Source organism: Anthonomus grandis, chromosome 11 (assembly GCF_022605725.1).
Source record: "Anthonomus grandis grandis chromosome 11, icAntGran1.3, whole genome shotgun sequence".
Taxonomy (NCBI): Eukaryota; Metazoa; Arthropoda; class Insecta; order Coleoptera; family Curculionidae; genus Anthonomus; species Anthonomus grandis.
Window position 1 is genome coordinate 4895819 of NC_065556.1, and position 17189 is coordinate 4913007.

A 17189-nucleotide genomic window follows, 5' to 3' on the forward strand; every position below is an offset into this window, starting at 1 on the left:
AACGAACAATCCAAGTAGCCGTCGATGGATACCTCTCCGACAAATTTAACATTAACGCTGGAGTCCCTCAAGGATGCATTCTATCCCCCACCCTTTTCTTGGTATATATCAACGATTTGCTAGGAACCACTGTCAATCCAATCTACAGCTTTGCGGACGATAGAACACCATTCTTATTTCATATTTCATTACTCATTATTTCCACATTTAAGTCCGCCAAACCAACGACAGCCGCAAGTTCTCAAAATCTTAGGCAGCAACAAGTAGCTTCAACCAACAACGATATTAGAACAATCTTGGAGTGGAGTGCTAACAATTTGGTCAATTTTAACGCTAAAAAAACGCAGGCTGCAGTATTTACGATGAAGACTAACCGTGGTGGCCCGGAGCTGGTTATGGCAGAAAAAACATTGCCAATGAAATCATCTTTACATCTTCTAGGAGTCGAGGTCACCAACAGTGTGTCCTGGCATGATCACGTTGCCGAGGTCGCCAGGGCGGCTTCCAAAAAACTCGGAGTGCTTTTCAAAACGAAAAAACTGTATACACCAGAACAGCTGCTGACTCTTTATAAGCCTCAAATACGCCCTTCCCTCGAGTATTGCTCGCATGTCTGGAGCTCTGCACCCAAGCATAGCTTAAACCTGCTGGATTCTATACAGAAGAGAGCTATTCGCCTTATCGACAAACCAGAACTGACAAAGAGTCTGGATAGTCTGGAACACAGGAGAAAGGTGGCTGATCTCTGTTTATTCTACCGTTATTATCACGGTAAGTGCTCCTCTGAGCTGGCAGGCCTGATTCCACCCAAGGCTGTTCCGGCAAGAAGGACGCGTTTAGCAGTTGCGGCTCATCAACATCGAGCCCACCTGCCTACCGCAAGGACATCGCTGTATCGGGACTCACTCATCTGGAGAACATCTTATTTGTGGAACGGGCTTCCACCTCACATATTTCCCGACGCATACAACCTACAGCGATTCAAGATAAATGCCCACAAATATCTTCGCGCAAGCACCACTCCAAAAATGATATAGGACTTTCCTCTCGTGGTTGTATTTGCCATCAAAAAAAAAATGTACTGGTTAAGTCTGCTAGATGATGTGACGGACAAAAAAAATTGAGTTCACAATCAATCACAAACAATCACATTATGAGCAAATTGAACAAATTGAACGCCAACCCGGCGATCAAATTACTCTTAGGGGCTAATTAGTGAATCTGGAGGTCCTATCCAAATGCCTATCAGTTGGAATGCACACTCATTATTTCCCAAAAAGTTTGAGTTTAAACACCAATAATATAGATGTTGCACTGATCCAGGAAACTTTTCTAAGTCCCTACACAAAATTAAATAATAAAACCTATAAGGTAACCCAATTAAAATAAAATACCTAATTGGCAATTATAAAATATTTAGAAACTATAGACCAAACGTTGTTGGCGGAGGCACAGCCACTAGAAAAGAAAGACCAAGAAATACCAACGCGGTAATAGAAAATACGGCTAAGAAAGTATATATTGGCAATAAAAAAGTTTTAGTAATCTCAGTATATAAACCGCTTAACAAAACATTAAATTATAAACAAGTAGATAATATTTTTAAAGAAGACATTCTAACAATAGCCGCTGGGGATTGGAATGCTAAAAGCAGAGTCTGGGGTTGTGTATCTGAAAGTGACGCTGGGAAAAAATTGGAAAACCCTTCATCAGACCCAACACATTATCATTACCAAACACCAGATATATTACATATTGCAGTAACAAAAAACCTTAGCCACAACACTGCAGTAGGAAACCTTGACTCCTTAAACTCCTCAAATCACACACCTATCCAAAAGCTATTACAATACCTTAATCCTTTGTAAAATCCCAACTCCCAGATAAAGAAATAATAAACTGGCAGGTATTTCAAGACATTCTAAAGAACATCCTACCTATCCCAACTCCTTTAACCATGGAGGAATCAGACCTTCAGGTTGATTAAATCACAAATGTAATAAAAATAGCCTATAATTCCACCACAAAAAATCCTCATTCCTAACACCCATCTCTTGATTTTCCCAATGAAAATTAAAAACATAATAAAAACTAGAAATAGATTAAACAAACAGGCAAGGTTATATAAAGACCCAGAACCAAAAAAAATAGCAAATAATCTAACTAAAAGAATTAAAAATCAAATTTACGAATTTAGAAATTAAAGGTGGAACAACTTTCTAGAAGAATTAAACGTTGATGACGAAAACCACTGGAGAGTCTCAAAGATAGTGAGAGGTAAAACAAAAATCCCCGGAGTTCCCGCCCTTACAAGCAGAAGATGGATGCTTAGCATATACAGACTTACAAAAAGTCGAGATTTTCAACACATCACTAGAGAAACAATGTTACCTCAATAATCTACCAGAAAATAACACACTAAATACAGAAGTACAAGACTCATATGATACAATTGAGAAAATACCACTTGAAACCATAAGAAGCCCTAAAAAAATAAATCTACATGAAATTAGAGACTTAATAATTATTCAGCAAAACAGAAAAACACCAGGTTATGATAGTATAAACAATAAAATGTTAAAAATGCTACCTGACAACATACTTCTTGATCTGAAAACCATATATAAACAGTGCCTCAACCTGTGCTATTTCCCAGAAGCATGGAAAGGGGCAATAGTAGTACTAATAGCCAAACCGGGGAAAAACCTTGAAAGACCAGATAATTACCGTTCAATCATCAATCGGAAAAATATTTAAGAAAGCGGTACTTAGCAGACTGAGAGAGGAATGTGAAGAATTAAAAATTATCCACACCGATTTGCGCAAGGCCTCGTAACCGACATACAGCTGGCGACGATTCAACAATCCTGTGGACTCTTTCAATGCGAAGTATTCAATCGCTATGATTGCACTCGACGCCGAAGAGGCTTTCGATAGAGTGTGGCATGGTCGTTTAATACATAAAATTGCAAAATTCATATATAAAACATTACCCTATAGCGAGATGAGAGCCGGTGCCACCTATACCATGTTCAACATTTGCCAGGCGGATATACCAAAGAATAGCCATTATTCAAGGTTGGCATTGTTCGCGGACGACACTTGTGTCTTCGCCAGCTGTAAATACCTGGATCAGATCGCTGCTTCCATACAAAGTCATTTAGACAACATTTGCGCCTGGGCAAGTGATTGGAGGGTTAAGATAAACGCCCCAACCCAACCCAACTTTCGAAATTCGCTACCTGGGAGTGATTTTCGACAACAAAAACAATTTTGGGTACCACATCAAAAGACAGATTATCTTGTAAAATGGCCTTGTGCAGGGTCTTTATTCGTTTCTGAACAAAAAAAGTAAAATGTCGAGTAACAATAAGCTCCTCTTATACAAATAAGTCATAAGGGCAAAGTTATAATACGGATCTTGTATACTAAGCAATATCTCACGCTCAAACTTAAAAAGACTTAAAATCTTCCGAAACGAGCTCTTTTGTGGCTTCGTCTAATAACAAATGCCCCACGTTACGCAAAAAATATAGACATACGGGAGGACTGCCGTATCGAGACAATTGAGGAGTTTATTGTTATGAAGCATACAAGGAACGGGTCAGGGCTCCGCAGAATGAAGAGAGGACAAAGGTTTTACTAAAGTGAAGGGAAAACCGACCACGGAAAGGCATTTTCTAATTTTCAAACGTTTCACGTGCACACGAGCTTTTTACCCTCCTCTCTCGCCGCAGCAAAATAAAAGGAAAAAAAAACAAACTCCATCGATAATATCATCAAAACGCGGCAAACCATCATGAAACTGCAACGCGGTAGAAACGACAATCCACCTCCAAAATGAGTTACAAACATTACTAAACACCGATCAAGAGGTTTCTTCTTGGGGGGCGTTGCTTCTATTCGGGCTCGCAACCAATACCAATGCCCCACCGATCCTATAAATACAACCACCTAAACCTTCTTCCGACACCCCTCAGTTCCGACGTGACACTCGCCAGAGTTAGACCTCTGGTGTGCGCTTAGGTACTTTTCGACGCGACGCGATCCGATTCTAATCGAGCGGCTCCATAGTGTATGTTTTCCTTGTGTTCAGCGAGTGTTCAGTGAAGTGAAGTGAAGTGCGAGACCAGAAGAGTCATGTCCAGCGGCGACGAGTCCGACCGCAGAAGGTCACCTCTGAGCCATGAAGAGAGACCCAGCCATAGCCGTCGAGAGATGGGCTATGACAGGGCATCTCTGCTCCAGGTGAACCTGGCCTCCCAGGAACGGCTAACAGCGCATTTCCAGGAATGCCTGAAAAAACAAGCCGCCCAATCCGCGGAAAGGGAAGCCCGTCAGCTGCAACTGTCCCTGGAACGGGAAGCGCGAATGCAGCAAACCATCAATGAGTTGACCGAAGAAATAAGGCAGCTCCGACGCCAACTCACCGAAAAATCGGGTAAGTCGCATGATCCAATTTCTCGGGATATTAATATTGCTACCCCCGCCTCAACCCCTGTCATTCCCTCTGCTATCACTCCGGTAGCTGCCCTCCTCCGCCCTTGAAACCACCCCAGCAAAGGGTATCTGTCTCCGTAATGAAGACAGAACCCACTGCAAATCCTTCTCCTTCCAAAGAGGATAACGACGATTTCGTCGTCGTCTCCTCCAAAAGGAGGAGAAGGAACTCTGCCCCCTCCCCTAAAGAGCATCCCCAAATCCCAGCCGCCACAAAAACCCCTACAGCCACGTCATCAGGCGCCAGACCTGGTTTCAGGAACCAGATCCCTCCCCAACCCGCCCCACAAGCCCCTAAAAGGGAAAAAATCCCACCGATCGTCTTACGAGACAAAACTAGGTACGATCAAATAACTGCTCACCTAAACCAGTTAAAAATTAATTTTGGTCATACCGTCAATATACGTGACGGTATCAAAATCCACCCACAAACCATCGATGATTATCGTAGAACCCAGTCTTTCCTTGAAAACCACAAGGAGCAATTTCATTCCTTCTCCCTCCCTGAAGAGAAAAGATTATACGTAGTGGTTAGAGGAGTCCTTGAGCACTGGTCATCTGAAAAAGTTGCTGACAACTTAAAAGAACAAGGCTTCCATCCGATTACTGTTTCGCGTTGGTATAACGCCAACAGAAAACCAGTTCCAATGGTATTGGTTGTCCTCCTAAGGGAAGAAAAAGAAATCTTCCAAGTCCAAGCGCTTGGAGCTATGAGAATACGTGTCGAAGCCCAAAGGGCCAAGACACGTAGCACTCAATGTCACAGGTGTCAATTATTTGGTCATGGTCAATCTCACTGTAACGCACACCCAAAATGTGTAAAATGCGGCAAAGACCATCTGTCGCAAGAATGCGAAAAACCTCTCCCCACTCCCCCGTCATGCGCCAACTGTGGCGGTGTCCACACCACGTCAAATCAGGGTTGCCCCAGGAACCCGAAACAAATCGTCAAAGCCCGCGCTTCAACAGCCACCCTTTCAACCCCCAACTTCAAATGGGGACAGCAAAACAACGCCAAACTTGCTGCTCCTGCCCCCGCCCCCCTTCCTGCGACCACCCCAACTAACGGTTCGTCTCCCGATCAACACCAAATGTTCGCCGCCTTTATGTCTAACATGCAACAGCAATTTATGCAGCTGATGCAGTCATTCTCCCCTGCTCACCAACTCGCTTAATGGCTAACGCCCCTCGCTTCAAACCTTCGATCTTAAAAATCGCCTCTGTCAATATTAACAGTATTGGCAGAAAAAAGGCGGAAATCCAAAGGTTCCTCGAAGATCACGCCCTTGACGTTCTTCTGATTCAAGAGACGTTCTTAAAGCCCCAACACCGTTTCTCCCTAGCTAATTACAATGTCATAAGGAGTGACAGGCTAGACGAGAGAGGTGGTGGGACTCTAATAGCTATCAAAAAATCAGTCCACCACTTTCACTCACCAAACCCGGATCCAACCCTCGAATCCACATTTGTAACTATAGAAATGAGTAGCGGCCCTATACTGGTTGGGTCCGTTTACGCACGCCCCAATAGGGAAATAACACGGGTTCAAATAGCAAACCTCTTCTCCCCTGTCACCCCCATCCTGGTAGGAGGCGACTTAAATGCCAAACACCTTGACTGGGGATGCAGGCGCCAAAATCCTAAGGGTCTCCTCATACAGGAAATGGCAGAAACCATTCCATTTAATGTATGGCCCCTCCCAGGAACCCACTCACGTCTCGACAAATGGTGCACCAGATATACTCGACATGTTCTTCTTTAAAAATATTCCCATGCCTACGCAAGTCTGCGTATTACACGAACTCTCGTCCGATCACCTCCCCATCTACATGGAATTAGGTCACTCGTCAAATAACCCCATCCCTCCCAGCCCCAGATTCTTCACAAACTGGGCAGCTTACAGGAACCACCTCCAATCTTGCCCCCCGGTCCCCCCTATTAACGACCCCCCTTCTCTCGAAGGCGCCATAAACAGGTTAACACAAAACATCTCTAAAGCTTTATCATCAGCTAAGAGAGAGCTCCCAAGGAATTTCAATAAAACACACATCCCAGACGATATAAGAGAGGAAATAAGACGTCGAAACCGTCTTAGAAAACTCGCTATAAGATCTGGCGATCCGTTCGTAAAACAACAGTACTACCGCGCAAATCGACGAGTACAATCACTTCTGGAAGACTTTAACTCTGAGAGATGGGATCAAAAACTCGACGATATTGAAAAAAATATTGAATATCTTTCTGAGCTTTTCCGCCTCGCAAAAAATCTGGTTAAAGGGGGGAGAAAACCCCTCCCGTTCATTAATCACAATAACACCAAAATATCCGACCCGCAACAAAAGGTTGAGGTCTTCGCAAATTCACTTGAGGGGCAATTTTCCCCCAACCCCCTAAAAAACCCTGCAATGGCTCTTAGCATCTCAAATGCTGTCCAAACAGCCCTTCAAGCCCCTACCACAGCCCCGGTACCCCAGGTAACCCAAGTCGAAATCAGTGGAATAATTAAAGCCACTAAAAATAAAAAAGCACCCGGCGCGGATCGCATCAGCAATCCAGCTTTAAAACATCTTGTCGACACTCAGGTTAACGATCTTACCAGAATCATCAATGGTATATTTCGATTCTCTTTTTTCCCCTCGCAATGGAAATCCGCTGATGTCATCCTTCTCCCCAAAAAGGAAGAATCAGCAACAAACCCCTCGAGCTACAGGCCAATAAGTCTTCTCTCAGCAATGGGAAAAATTGCCGAAAGAGCTATCCTTAACCAGCTCACCACATTTTGCAACAGGCACGAAATAATCCCGGATGGTCAATTTGGCTTCAGATCAAAGCACTCCACCACCCATCAAACGACCCGGCTTGCCTTCCACATTCTCTCAGGAGCAAATTGTGGATTGCACACCGGGGCTGTTTTTCTGGACATAAGCAAGGCTTTCGACAAGATGTGGCACGACGGTTTATTGCATAAACTAGTCGATGCCCGTTTTCCCGACTGCCTTGTAAAACTTGTCCACTCCTTCCTGACCAACCGATCCTTTCATGTTTGTGCTGACGGTTTTGTATCCACTCCCCATCCAATAAGAGCAGGTGTTCCCCAAGGTTCCCCCCTGTCCCCCTGCCCCTAAAATCAGGATCCAGAGACACCTTAACTCACTCCACTCCTGGATGGACCGCTGGAGATTGGAGGTCAACCCCAGGAAGACCCAGCTAGTGTTCTTTTCCAAAAGGAAAAGAGCACCCGCTGGCCATCTGAAATGGGGAACCACTAATCTCGGCTGGTCTGTCCAGGCCCGTTATCTAGGTATTATCTTCGATCGGAAGCTGACCTGGGAAAAACACGCCAAGGCCCAAGCTGGCAAGGCCAAAGGCCAGCTGTCGACCCTCTACTCCCTCCTCCATCCCAGAAATAAATTGTCACTTAAGACCAAGATCCGGATCTACCAAACATACATCCGTCCAATCATAACCTACGCCTCCCCCACCTGGGCAGACATCCAGCCCCGCCACATGCAGAGGCTCCAAGCAGTGGAAAACAGGGCTTTCCGGATTATGTCAGGCGCACCATGGTACGTGCGCAACACCACTATACTGCGAGATCTCCAAGCTCAACCCTTGGCAGACCACCTGACAAAACTAAAGGACAAGTACCTGACTACTGCTCTGGAGCACCGGAACCCCCTGATCCGGATCACTCATTCCACCCGAGCTCCACCCAACGCCCCGTACCAGCTCCCCGGCGACACACTAAGACGTGATTGATCTCCTGCCCCGACCAACCCTCCGCCCCCGTCCAGGTCAGCAAACCCCCCCCACACCAGGTCCGCCAGCCCAGGACCCACGAAATGCGGCAGCCAATATTAATATTAGTATTGTGTACATATTATTAGTATTAGCTTTAATCCGCCTAGCTTTTAAGATCTATGTTATATAGAATAAGATACACTTAGCTAATTAGATATAAAAATGTATATTTTAATCTAGTAAAATAAACGTGAGTTTCAAAGTACTTCTCCCGATTAGTTAAATCCCGTGCTTCAAGCCGCTTAACATTTAAAGCACTCCGATGCGACCAAATAAAACAAAGATAGACGTCTATAGATATCGGTAAATACATACAGTCATAAAACCGGCAAGAGCCCACGAGTTAGACCGGAAGAAATAAGTACATGACACGTAGTTTAGTTTTAATCTTCTCTCGAAGATGCTAACATCATGAGCGAAACACGTGTCCAGTGTAAAATAAAGAACTTTGGTTAGTGGTTAAACTGTCTCGTAATTTGAGTGTCACGCCAAAATTTCCAACCATAGGACTACCATGTTAGTTGTGTCAGAAAGGAAATTTGTTTTATAATATTAACATTTTATAGTTTTTTCATTAAAATATTTATTTATTACACCTTAAAAAAATTATGTGTCTTAACCTATGTTATAAAAATGTTTTTATTACTTTTTTATAAAACACCAATATAATTAAAAGCTTCTATTTAATTATTAGAATGTAACTATAGTATAAATCAAATAAACTTCAATGAACATCGCGTGTGATGTAATTTGGTTGCTAACCGTATAAATTTTCGGATGGCCAGTTGACCATATAAATTTAAGTTTCCCGCCCCTCTATTCTGCTGGTAACAGTTAACATATTGCCCTACGTTTGATTTGTTTACTTGTATTTTAGTGTATATATATATATATATATATATATATATATATATATAAAATTTATTTATTTTTTTTTAAATTTTTAACGTTCAAACTTTAAACCCTTAAAACAATCGGAGATTATTCTTTTCGAAAATGTGATATATGTTAATATATTTTTAATTGCAGAATATTTTTAAAATCGGGTAAAATAGCACATGTTAGAATACGTACATTATATGGAAGGCGTTAATACTGCAATACTGCCAGGCAAGCTTGTCCGTAGATGAGGATGACGGACAAACAATAAGAACTACTATGACTGATGATAATTAGTGAAACGAGGAGTTGAGGAGAATGACTCGAAATGCAACTTATCCTGAACTAGAAAAAGGAAGATATACAACTCATCTAGGAAGAAGTGGCGAGATACTTACTGAATCTAAAATCCTTTTTGGCTCTAAACAATAAACTTTGAAGCAAAGTAATACTATGTGAACTCAAAATAGGCAAGAAAGAAAGAAGACACATTAGGATTTTCCATAGATAAACAAAAGGCTTCAATAAATCAATACAACGAAAGTTCACTTAAAAGAATAACGATGGATATAGCTGGCTTGTCATGGTAACGGAATACTTATGTAAGTGGATAGAGGCATTTGCTTTACCAAATAAGAGACACAAACAAATGGATTGCGAGCTACATTCAGACGAAGTAAGAAATTTTAAATCTACACACATCAAAATGATCAATTCAGTACAATCTTTGCTGCCAACGTAATATAAATTAATTTTAATTGTGCTTTCAATACACTCAATAGGCAACAGGCAACATAGAATATTATAAATATCCGCGATATTGCAGAAGCTATAAATTTGTTGCGACATAGATTTGAAGAGACTAGTGATTTGAGAGAACTACTAACTTGTCTAAAAAGAGTAACCTATACATCTGCAGGCATTCCGAAACCTCAATATTACTTATTTATATTACCAACCAGCGTAGAAGTAAGCTTTATAATGTCCATGGCATTAGTGTCGTTGCACAATTAAGAATAGATATAATTGCTCCAGTACTAAATGGCGCAAGCAGATTAGACTTGCCCGAAAAATATCTGGATTGATAAGAACATGAAAAAGATGCACTGCTTTGTAAAATGAAAGTTTGCCTTCCGTTTTGATCCAGGAAGGCTGAAATTGTGACAAACAACTATCAATGCATCTCGCTTGCTAACCATTGAAGAAGTTGGCAGAAACCAAGGTGGAATGTTAAGTTTGAGGTGGAGATTTGATAAGGTTTTGAGATTAATCTGGTGCTTATTAAATGGTTTTCAACAGCAAACGAATATTAGGATCAAATTCTGGGACTCATTGTTTATCCACGCGCTACTGAGATTGGCGAACATTTTGTACTTATGCACGATATGGTACGTCCTCATATTGCAAGAATCGCTATAAACTTTTGGAGAAGCACAATATTCAGGTATTGCCATAGGCTGCGTATTGCCCTTATTGAAATCTTATCGACCACGTTTAGGATATGTTTAGTTTAAATCAATGCACAGTTTAGATTACTGAGCTGTGTGCAAGAGAACATTTTTTTAAATGAATTTCTATATTTTTGTTTAATTATTTTTTACTACCTTCTTCATTTAGAGCATTTTAATATATTTTATATACATTTGAAGCAGTGAGTTCCAAAAGCAGCTTTATCCATTTTTTAAATTTGTGCGTAAAACCGCTGAGTGTGATCGTTTATTATCTTTGCATAATCCTGCAACTTAATTGGTACCAAAAGTTATTTTATCCCGTGTATTTGGCAATATGAAATTTCACTTTATTTTCACAAATTTTTATCCTAGTAGGCGTTTGCAGCAAAATTCGCCTTATCTTATCTGTCAAAACTTGATGCTAATTCTGGTCATTGCGTTGTCGCTTGTTGCACTTGTCGAACATAAATACGTTTTGTTTAATAATAAAAGAGTTTCGTGTTTTTAATGTTTTTGTAATGTAAGTTTTGCAGATTATTAAATATTTCTACTTAGATGTAAATGATGATTGTGTAATTTTACCTAGTAAACTAGGTCAAAGGATTTTTGTCGCTAAAAGTATAGATAAACCGAATTTAAATAAAATGATTCCTTTCAAATGATTAAAAACTCGCGACGAAGAAGTAATTTAAAAAAATTTAAATCCAAAAATTGTAAAATTAAGCAAATATAAAATATGCCTTGTATAATTAGATGAAAAGTTAGTGGACCGAGTTGATAAGATATTGGATTTAATAAATATGTCACATCTTAATAAAGAGGAACAATTCTCTATTCAGCGAATAATAACAAAATATGCTGATACATTTTATTTACAAAACGATCCTTTAACAACTTGTAATTTTTAAAAACAGAATATTAGGTTAAAAAAGGATGCAAAACCTGCTTATGTAAATAATATCGCTTACCTCATTCACAAAAATAAGAACTTCGCGAAGAGCCTAATGAAATTTTAAAGGACGGTAAAATAGAAAAAACTAAATCACAGTGGTTCCAAAAAAAGTGACAAAAAGGGTAAAAAAACCTGGCGATGTGTAATCGACTATAGATTATGTATTAAAGAATAAGAGCATGGAAAAATTTCTTTACCATGTATAAATGAAATATTACATTCTCTTTTAGGTGCAATGAGAAAAATTCATTGTTGACCTTTTTCAGGGATATCAAGTTGAATTGGAAAAATCTAGTAGGCAATGTATAGCTTTTACGACTGACCAGGGACAATTACAATTGATAAGGCTGCCAATGGGATTAGAAATTAGTACATGTACTTTTGCAAGAGCCATGTTATACGCTTTGTGGTAATAATAGGAATAACTGTTATCCTTATCTTTTATGAAGTCTTAGTTTGTTAGTGCTTCTTTCTTATTCATGCTTCTGTAGCAAAACTATTATCCATTTTATTTAAATAAATATCTGTAATACTAGTGGCAGAATTTATTTTTACTGTTAAATAATAATTTTGTAATTTAATTTTTACTTCTATAAATTTCGCTAAACATTTTTACCTAACAGATTAAAAGATGCAACTTTTATGGGATTTCCCAAAATAGGTTTTTGGTTAAGGTAACTTGCCTTATTTATAAAATCATTATAACTAAGAAGAATTAATACTTTACACTAGCTATCAGATATAATAATGGCAGAGCCTATAAATAGGACCTATACCAAATGTTTAATAATAGTAGTTTGTATCTTCCAAAGGAACTGGGAGAACTTAATTCAATTATTCTCTGCATCGGCGAATGCATCGGCAAATGTCGCTGGTAACGGTTGTATCCAGTGAGTTACAACTTCTTTATGTTCACTAATAAGGACTGCAGGATGCGTTTTTAGCAATAAAACACGGGAAAACGTTTTATTATCGTTTTTAATGTTTAAGAAAAGTAAACCACTGAACCGGAGCAACAGAACAAAAAAAAAACATAACCTAAGTTTTAAATCCTTAGTGACATTGACATGACATATAATATTGCGTTAAGTTACTTTACGTTACCTTAGCGCAATTATATATAATAATTGCGTTAAGGTAAGTACACACTAACACTACTAAATTGTGTAACGGAATCAAATACGTTTACATCCCCCTTCAATTTTGCAATACCTCAACACTCAACTGACACAAATACCTAAACACAACATTAACAAAAAATAATATTACTTATATCTCATATCTTATCTAACATTCTACAACATTTAATTGATCTCTGAAATATTTCAATGTTGCAAACGTTAGCGACTTAATATATCAGCGATCTGCTCTGAAGTAGAAATATAATTTAAATATAATTTTTCCATTATCAACACAATCCCTAATAAAATTATGCTTCACATCAATATGTTTGGTTCTCTTTGTTCCCAAAGTATTAGCCATCTTAATACAGGATTGGTTGTCCTCATACACCTGAATTGGAAAAAACATTTACATTTAAAATCTCAGAAAGCAGCTCAGCAATAAAAATACACTCACTTATGCAATCTGATAGTGCAATGTATTCAGCTTTTGCACTGCTTAATGAAACTGTCGGTTGCTTTCTGGTTTTCCAATAAACAAAATTATTACTGAACCGCAAAACCAGAAAAACTCTTTCTATCATTAATATTGTTGACAAAATCTGCATCGACATATGCAGTTATAACTTGATTCTGACTAACTGACTTTTCATATCTTAAACCATAATTTTCTGATTGTTTTAAATATCTTAGAACATGCTTAAGAAACTTCCAATGTTCTTCAGTAAAACAGTTTTGATACTGACTAAAATAGGAAATACAAAAACTTAAATCGGGTCTTGTTCCTATCATGACATACATCAAACAACCTATCAATTCCCTATAAGGTAAATTAACTTGAGTTTCTTTATCAGTAACCTTTAAATTTAACTTTTGCTGCATTGAAATTTTTGAAGTTTTACAATCCGACATTTTCAATTTAAGTAATATATTTTGAATAAGATCTTTCTGATGAATCATCAAAACATTACCATGTTTCTCAACAGACAAACCTAAAAACTTTAAGATGAATTTGTCTCTGTTAGTCGGAGACATATCTTTCATTTTAAATTTAGCTGTAAGTTTACCTTTAAAAATACTTAATTTCTGTTCACACTTACAAAACAACAATATGTCGTCAACATGTACCACAAGATAAACATCTTTGTCAAAATATAAACATGGATCACACTTAGACCTCTTAAAATCTAAAAATAACAAATAATTATGTAACTTTGTGTACCAACATTTAGGTGCTTCCCGCAAACCATAAAGAGACTTATTCAATTTACAAACATACTTACAGTCTGGTAGTACCCTTTTCACAAACACACCCTCTGAAATCTCCATGTATATAGGTCTGGGTAGATCACCATTAAGGAACGCACACTTGACATCCAATTGATTAACATACATGCCCTGCTCGACACACAAAAAAAACAGCATCCTAATAGACAGCATTCGGGCCACTGGTGAATAAACTTTCTCTGCTGAAGCACTGAGAGTCTGTTTAAACCCACGTGCCACTAGTCTCGCCTTCTTGACAACCTCACCATCATCAGAATGTTTTTCTTTAAACACCCACTTGGAGTCAATCACATTCACATCATTTGGACACTTCACAACTTCCCAGATCTTGTTCTCTTTAAGTGCACTCAGCTCACTCTCAATTGCTTCCTTCCAGCCAGTTTCTAAAGCCTTATGATAGTTCTTAGGAATATTTTCTTCGAGATTCCCAGTGAAAATAGCTGCCATCAATCCGTCTTCTTCATTGTAATCTAAAATAAAATCATCATATTTATGAGGAATTACTATGAGTCGCTGTCCCCTTCTGGGAGGTTCATCTTCTACCACAGACTGGTCACCTGGAACATCTTCATTGGGTTGTTCGACATCAAGCTGAACATCACGATTTATTGTACCTTGACCTGCAACTTCTTGTTCTGTTTCCACACTAGCAGAATCATCAAGCACTATGATGTCCCCCTGTTCCTTCTGGCAATTTCCTTCTAGTCTCTTCTTCCTTTCATCAAAAACTACATCCCTGGCTGTGACTATCTTCTCCTTTTCTATGTCCCACACTCTGTACCCTTTATCTGTGTATCCCATCATTAACATTTTATTATCCCGAGCATCAAGTTTTCTTAGGAATGTGAACAAAACAATTACATTCAAAAACTCGAATTTTATTCAAATTTGGTTTAACACCATACCAAATCTCAGCAGGAGTTTTTCCATTCCCAGGCACATTATGTTGGGGTCCTGTTAATAAGATACACAGCACTCTGAATAGCTTCATTCCAAAATTTCTTACCCATATGAGCGCCAAATACCATACACCTTGCTCGGTCCAACACAGTTTTCTATTTAAATGCTCAGCAATACCATTTTGCTGTGAATTTCTTGGAATGGTGTACTTAATATGGATTCCTCGAGCCCTGCAGAATGATTGAAGATCCTTGGTGATAAACTCTCCACCATTAATATATAGTAGCCTTTCTAACTTTACCTGAAACTTAGCTTCAGCCGCTGCCAAATACACCTTAAATTTTTCCAGTACTTCACTCTTCTGTGCCATAAAGTAGGTGACTGTGAAATGGGAGAAGTAATCTATGAAGGTCACGAAATACCTCATAACATTATGTGACACTGGAGTAAAGGGTCCACATACATCAGATAACACCGCTTCTAAAATTCTGGAAGCTTTTCTCTCCTCTGGTAGCAACTTATATGGCAACTTTGTTTGTTTTCCTTCCAGGCAAGTGCTGCATATACCATCTCTAGGAAACCTCCAGGAATGTCCCATTCTGCGATGTATTCTACGAAGTTCTTGCTGGTCATCGTTCTTGGCTACATTGGCTGTAAAAAGGGAAACATACAACTTTAACTTATATAAGTTTCCTTGAAGTACCCCTTTTGCCACCATCTTCTTGTCTTTCAGGATTTGACACTCTTGTTTTCAAAAATTAACTTTAGCCCATTTTCTTCCAATTTTCTAACTGCCAGTAAGTGATAACTTTTCACATGCTATGACATCCTTTATGAAAACTCTCTCCCCATCCCTACTTGTTAACAACCTTAAGTTGCCTTGGATGGTTCCTATAATCCTCTGTCCTTCTTTTGCAACTTGGATCCTTAAATGTACTTCTTTAGTATCTGTTAAGTACTTACTAAACTCAGGCTTAATCAGATGATTCGTAGCTCTACTATTTACAACAAATTCCATAAAACCATTTTCCACTTGGCTCGACAAGGCCTCCCTACACAATGTTGTTAAGAAGCATATATCATCTTCCCTACCGCCTGGTTTTTCTGCCACATGCGCCTTATTCCAGTTTAGACAGTCAGACTTCTTATGCCCCTTTTTGCCACACAAGTAACACTTATATGGAAAACCTTTTTGTTCATTTTTCTTCCTAGGATGTCGCCAATTTCCAAGAAAAGCTGCATTCTGTCCCATAGAGTCTACATCTTTCTTGTTTTGCCTCGTCTCTTCACATAACAATTTACTCTTTATAAAATCTAGAGTAATTTTGTTATCCTGGCAAAAAAACACATACAAAGCAGTTACTATACTTTGATAAGACTCTGGCATAGATGCTAATAATTGAGAAATTACCTCGCTTTACTCTATTTTACCTCCAGCATTCCTGAGCACGAAAATAGCTTTCTCATATTCGACTTAATATTCCTGCAAAGATCCTTTACCACAAAACTTCATATTCCGAAGTTTTCTTTGCAGTTGCACCTGACTGGCAATGCCACACTTTAAGTATGTCCCCTTAAGTGTCTCAATTATTTCCTTGGCAGTTTTATCTTTTATCATTTCTAAAACACTGTCAGCCATGCAATTTATTATTAAATTTCTTGCCTTTACATCAGATTTCTGCAACTCTTCTAAATCTCCCTCCGTCGAAGGTGATGCCTAGTGGAGAACTTCCAGGATTCCATGGTGCTCCAGTAATAGCTTTACACGGAATTCCCAGTTAGAATATCCGCTCCCGTCAAAGGGCTTTATACTATTTTGCACCACACACATTGTCCACCAACACAAAACTTTTTCGGAAAACTTTTCACGATTTCCACACAACTAGAAACGTTCCCACCTGCAAACTTCTATACTGTAACAACCGGGTAGACTGGGCCCATAACCTGTTCACTAATAAGGAGTGCAGGATGCGTTTTTAGCAATAAAACACGGGAAAACGTTTTATTATCGTTTTTAATGTTAAAAAAAAGTAAACCACTGAACCGGAGCAACAGAACAAAAAAAAACATAACCTAAGTTTTAAATCCTTAGTGACATAGACATGACATATAATATATTGCGTTAAGGTAAGTACACACTAACACTGCTAAATTGCGTAACAGAATCAAATACGTTTACACTTTATACCTAACTTTTACTTCATCAATAACGAGAACATTGATGAAAACACTTTTCAGATACCTTAACGTTAACTAACCTTAAACATTTTCGGTAAAAATCCACATCGCAAAGATTTT

At 39.0% G+C, this 17189-nt stretch overlaps 1 protein-coding gene across 1 annotated transcript; it reads left to right on the forward strand.

Moving 5' to 3' along the window:
- The first annotated feature begins 4218 nt into the window (after positions 1-4218).
- LOC126742452 (uncharacterized) lies at positions 4219-5675 on the forward strand. Its single transcript, XM_050449099.1, has 2 exons — positions 4219-4441; positions 4621-5675. Exons 1-2 carry the CDS (start codon positions 4219-4221, stop codon positions 5673-5675), a joined length of 1278 nt encoding a protein of 425 aa, XP_050305056.1.
- Positions 5676-17189: the final 11514 nt, after the last annotated feature.

Coding starts and splice junctions, on each gene's coding strand:
- LOC126742452 (XM_050449099.1), top strand. CDS start 4,219: ATGGGCTATGACAGGGCATCTCTGCTCCAGGTGAACCTGGCCTCCCAG. Junction 4,442..4,620: donor CCAACTCACCGAAAAATCGG/GTAAGTCGCATG, acceptor CTCCTTCCAAAG/AGGATAACGACGATTTCGTC.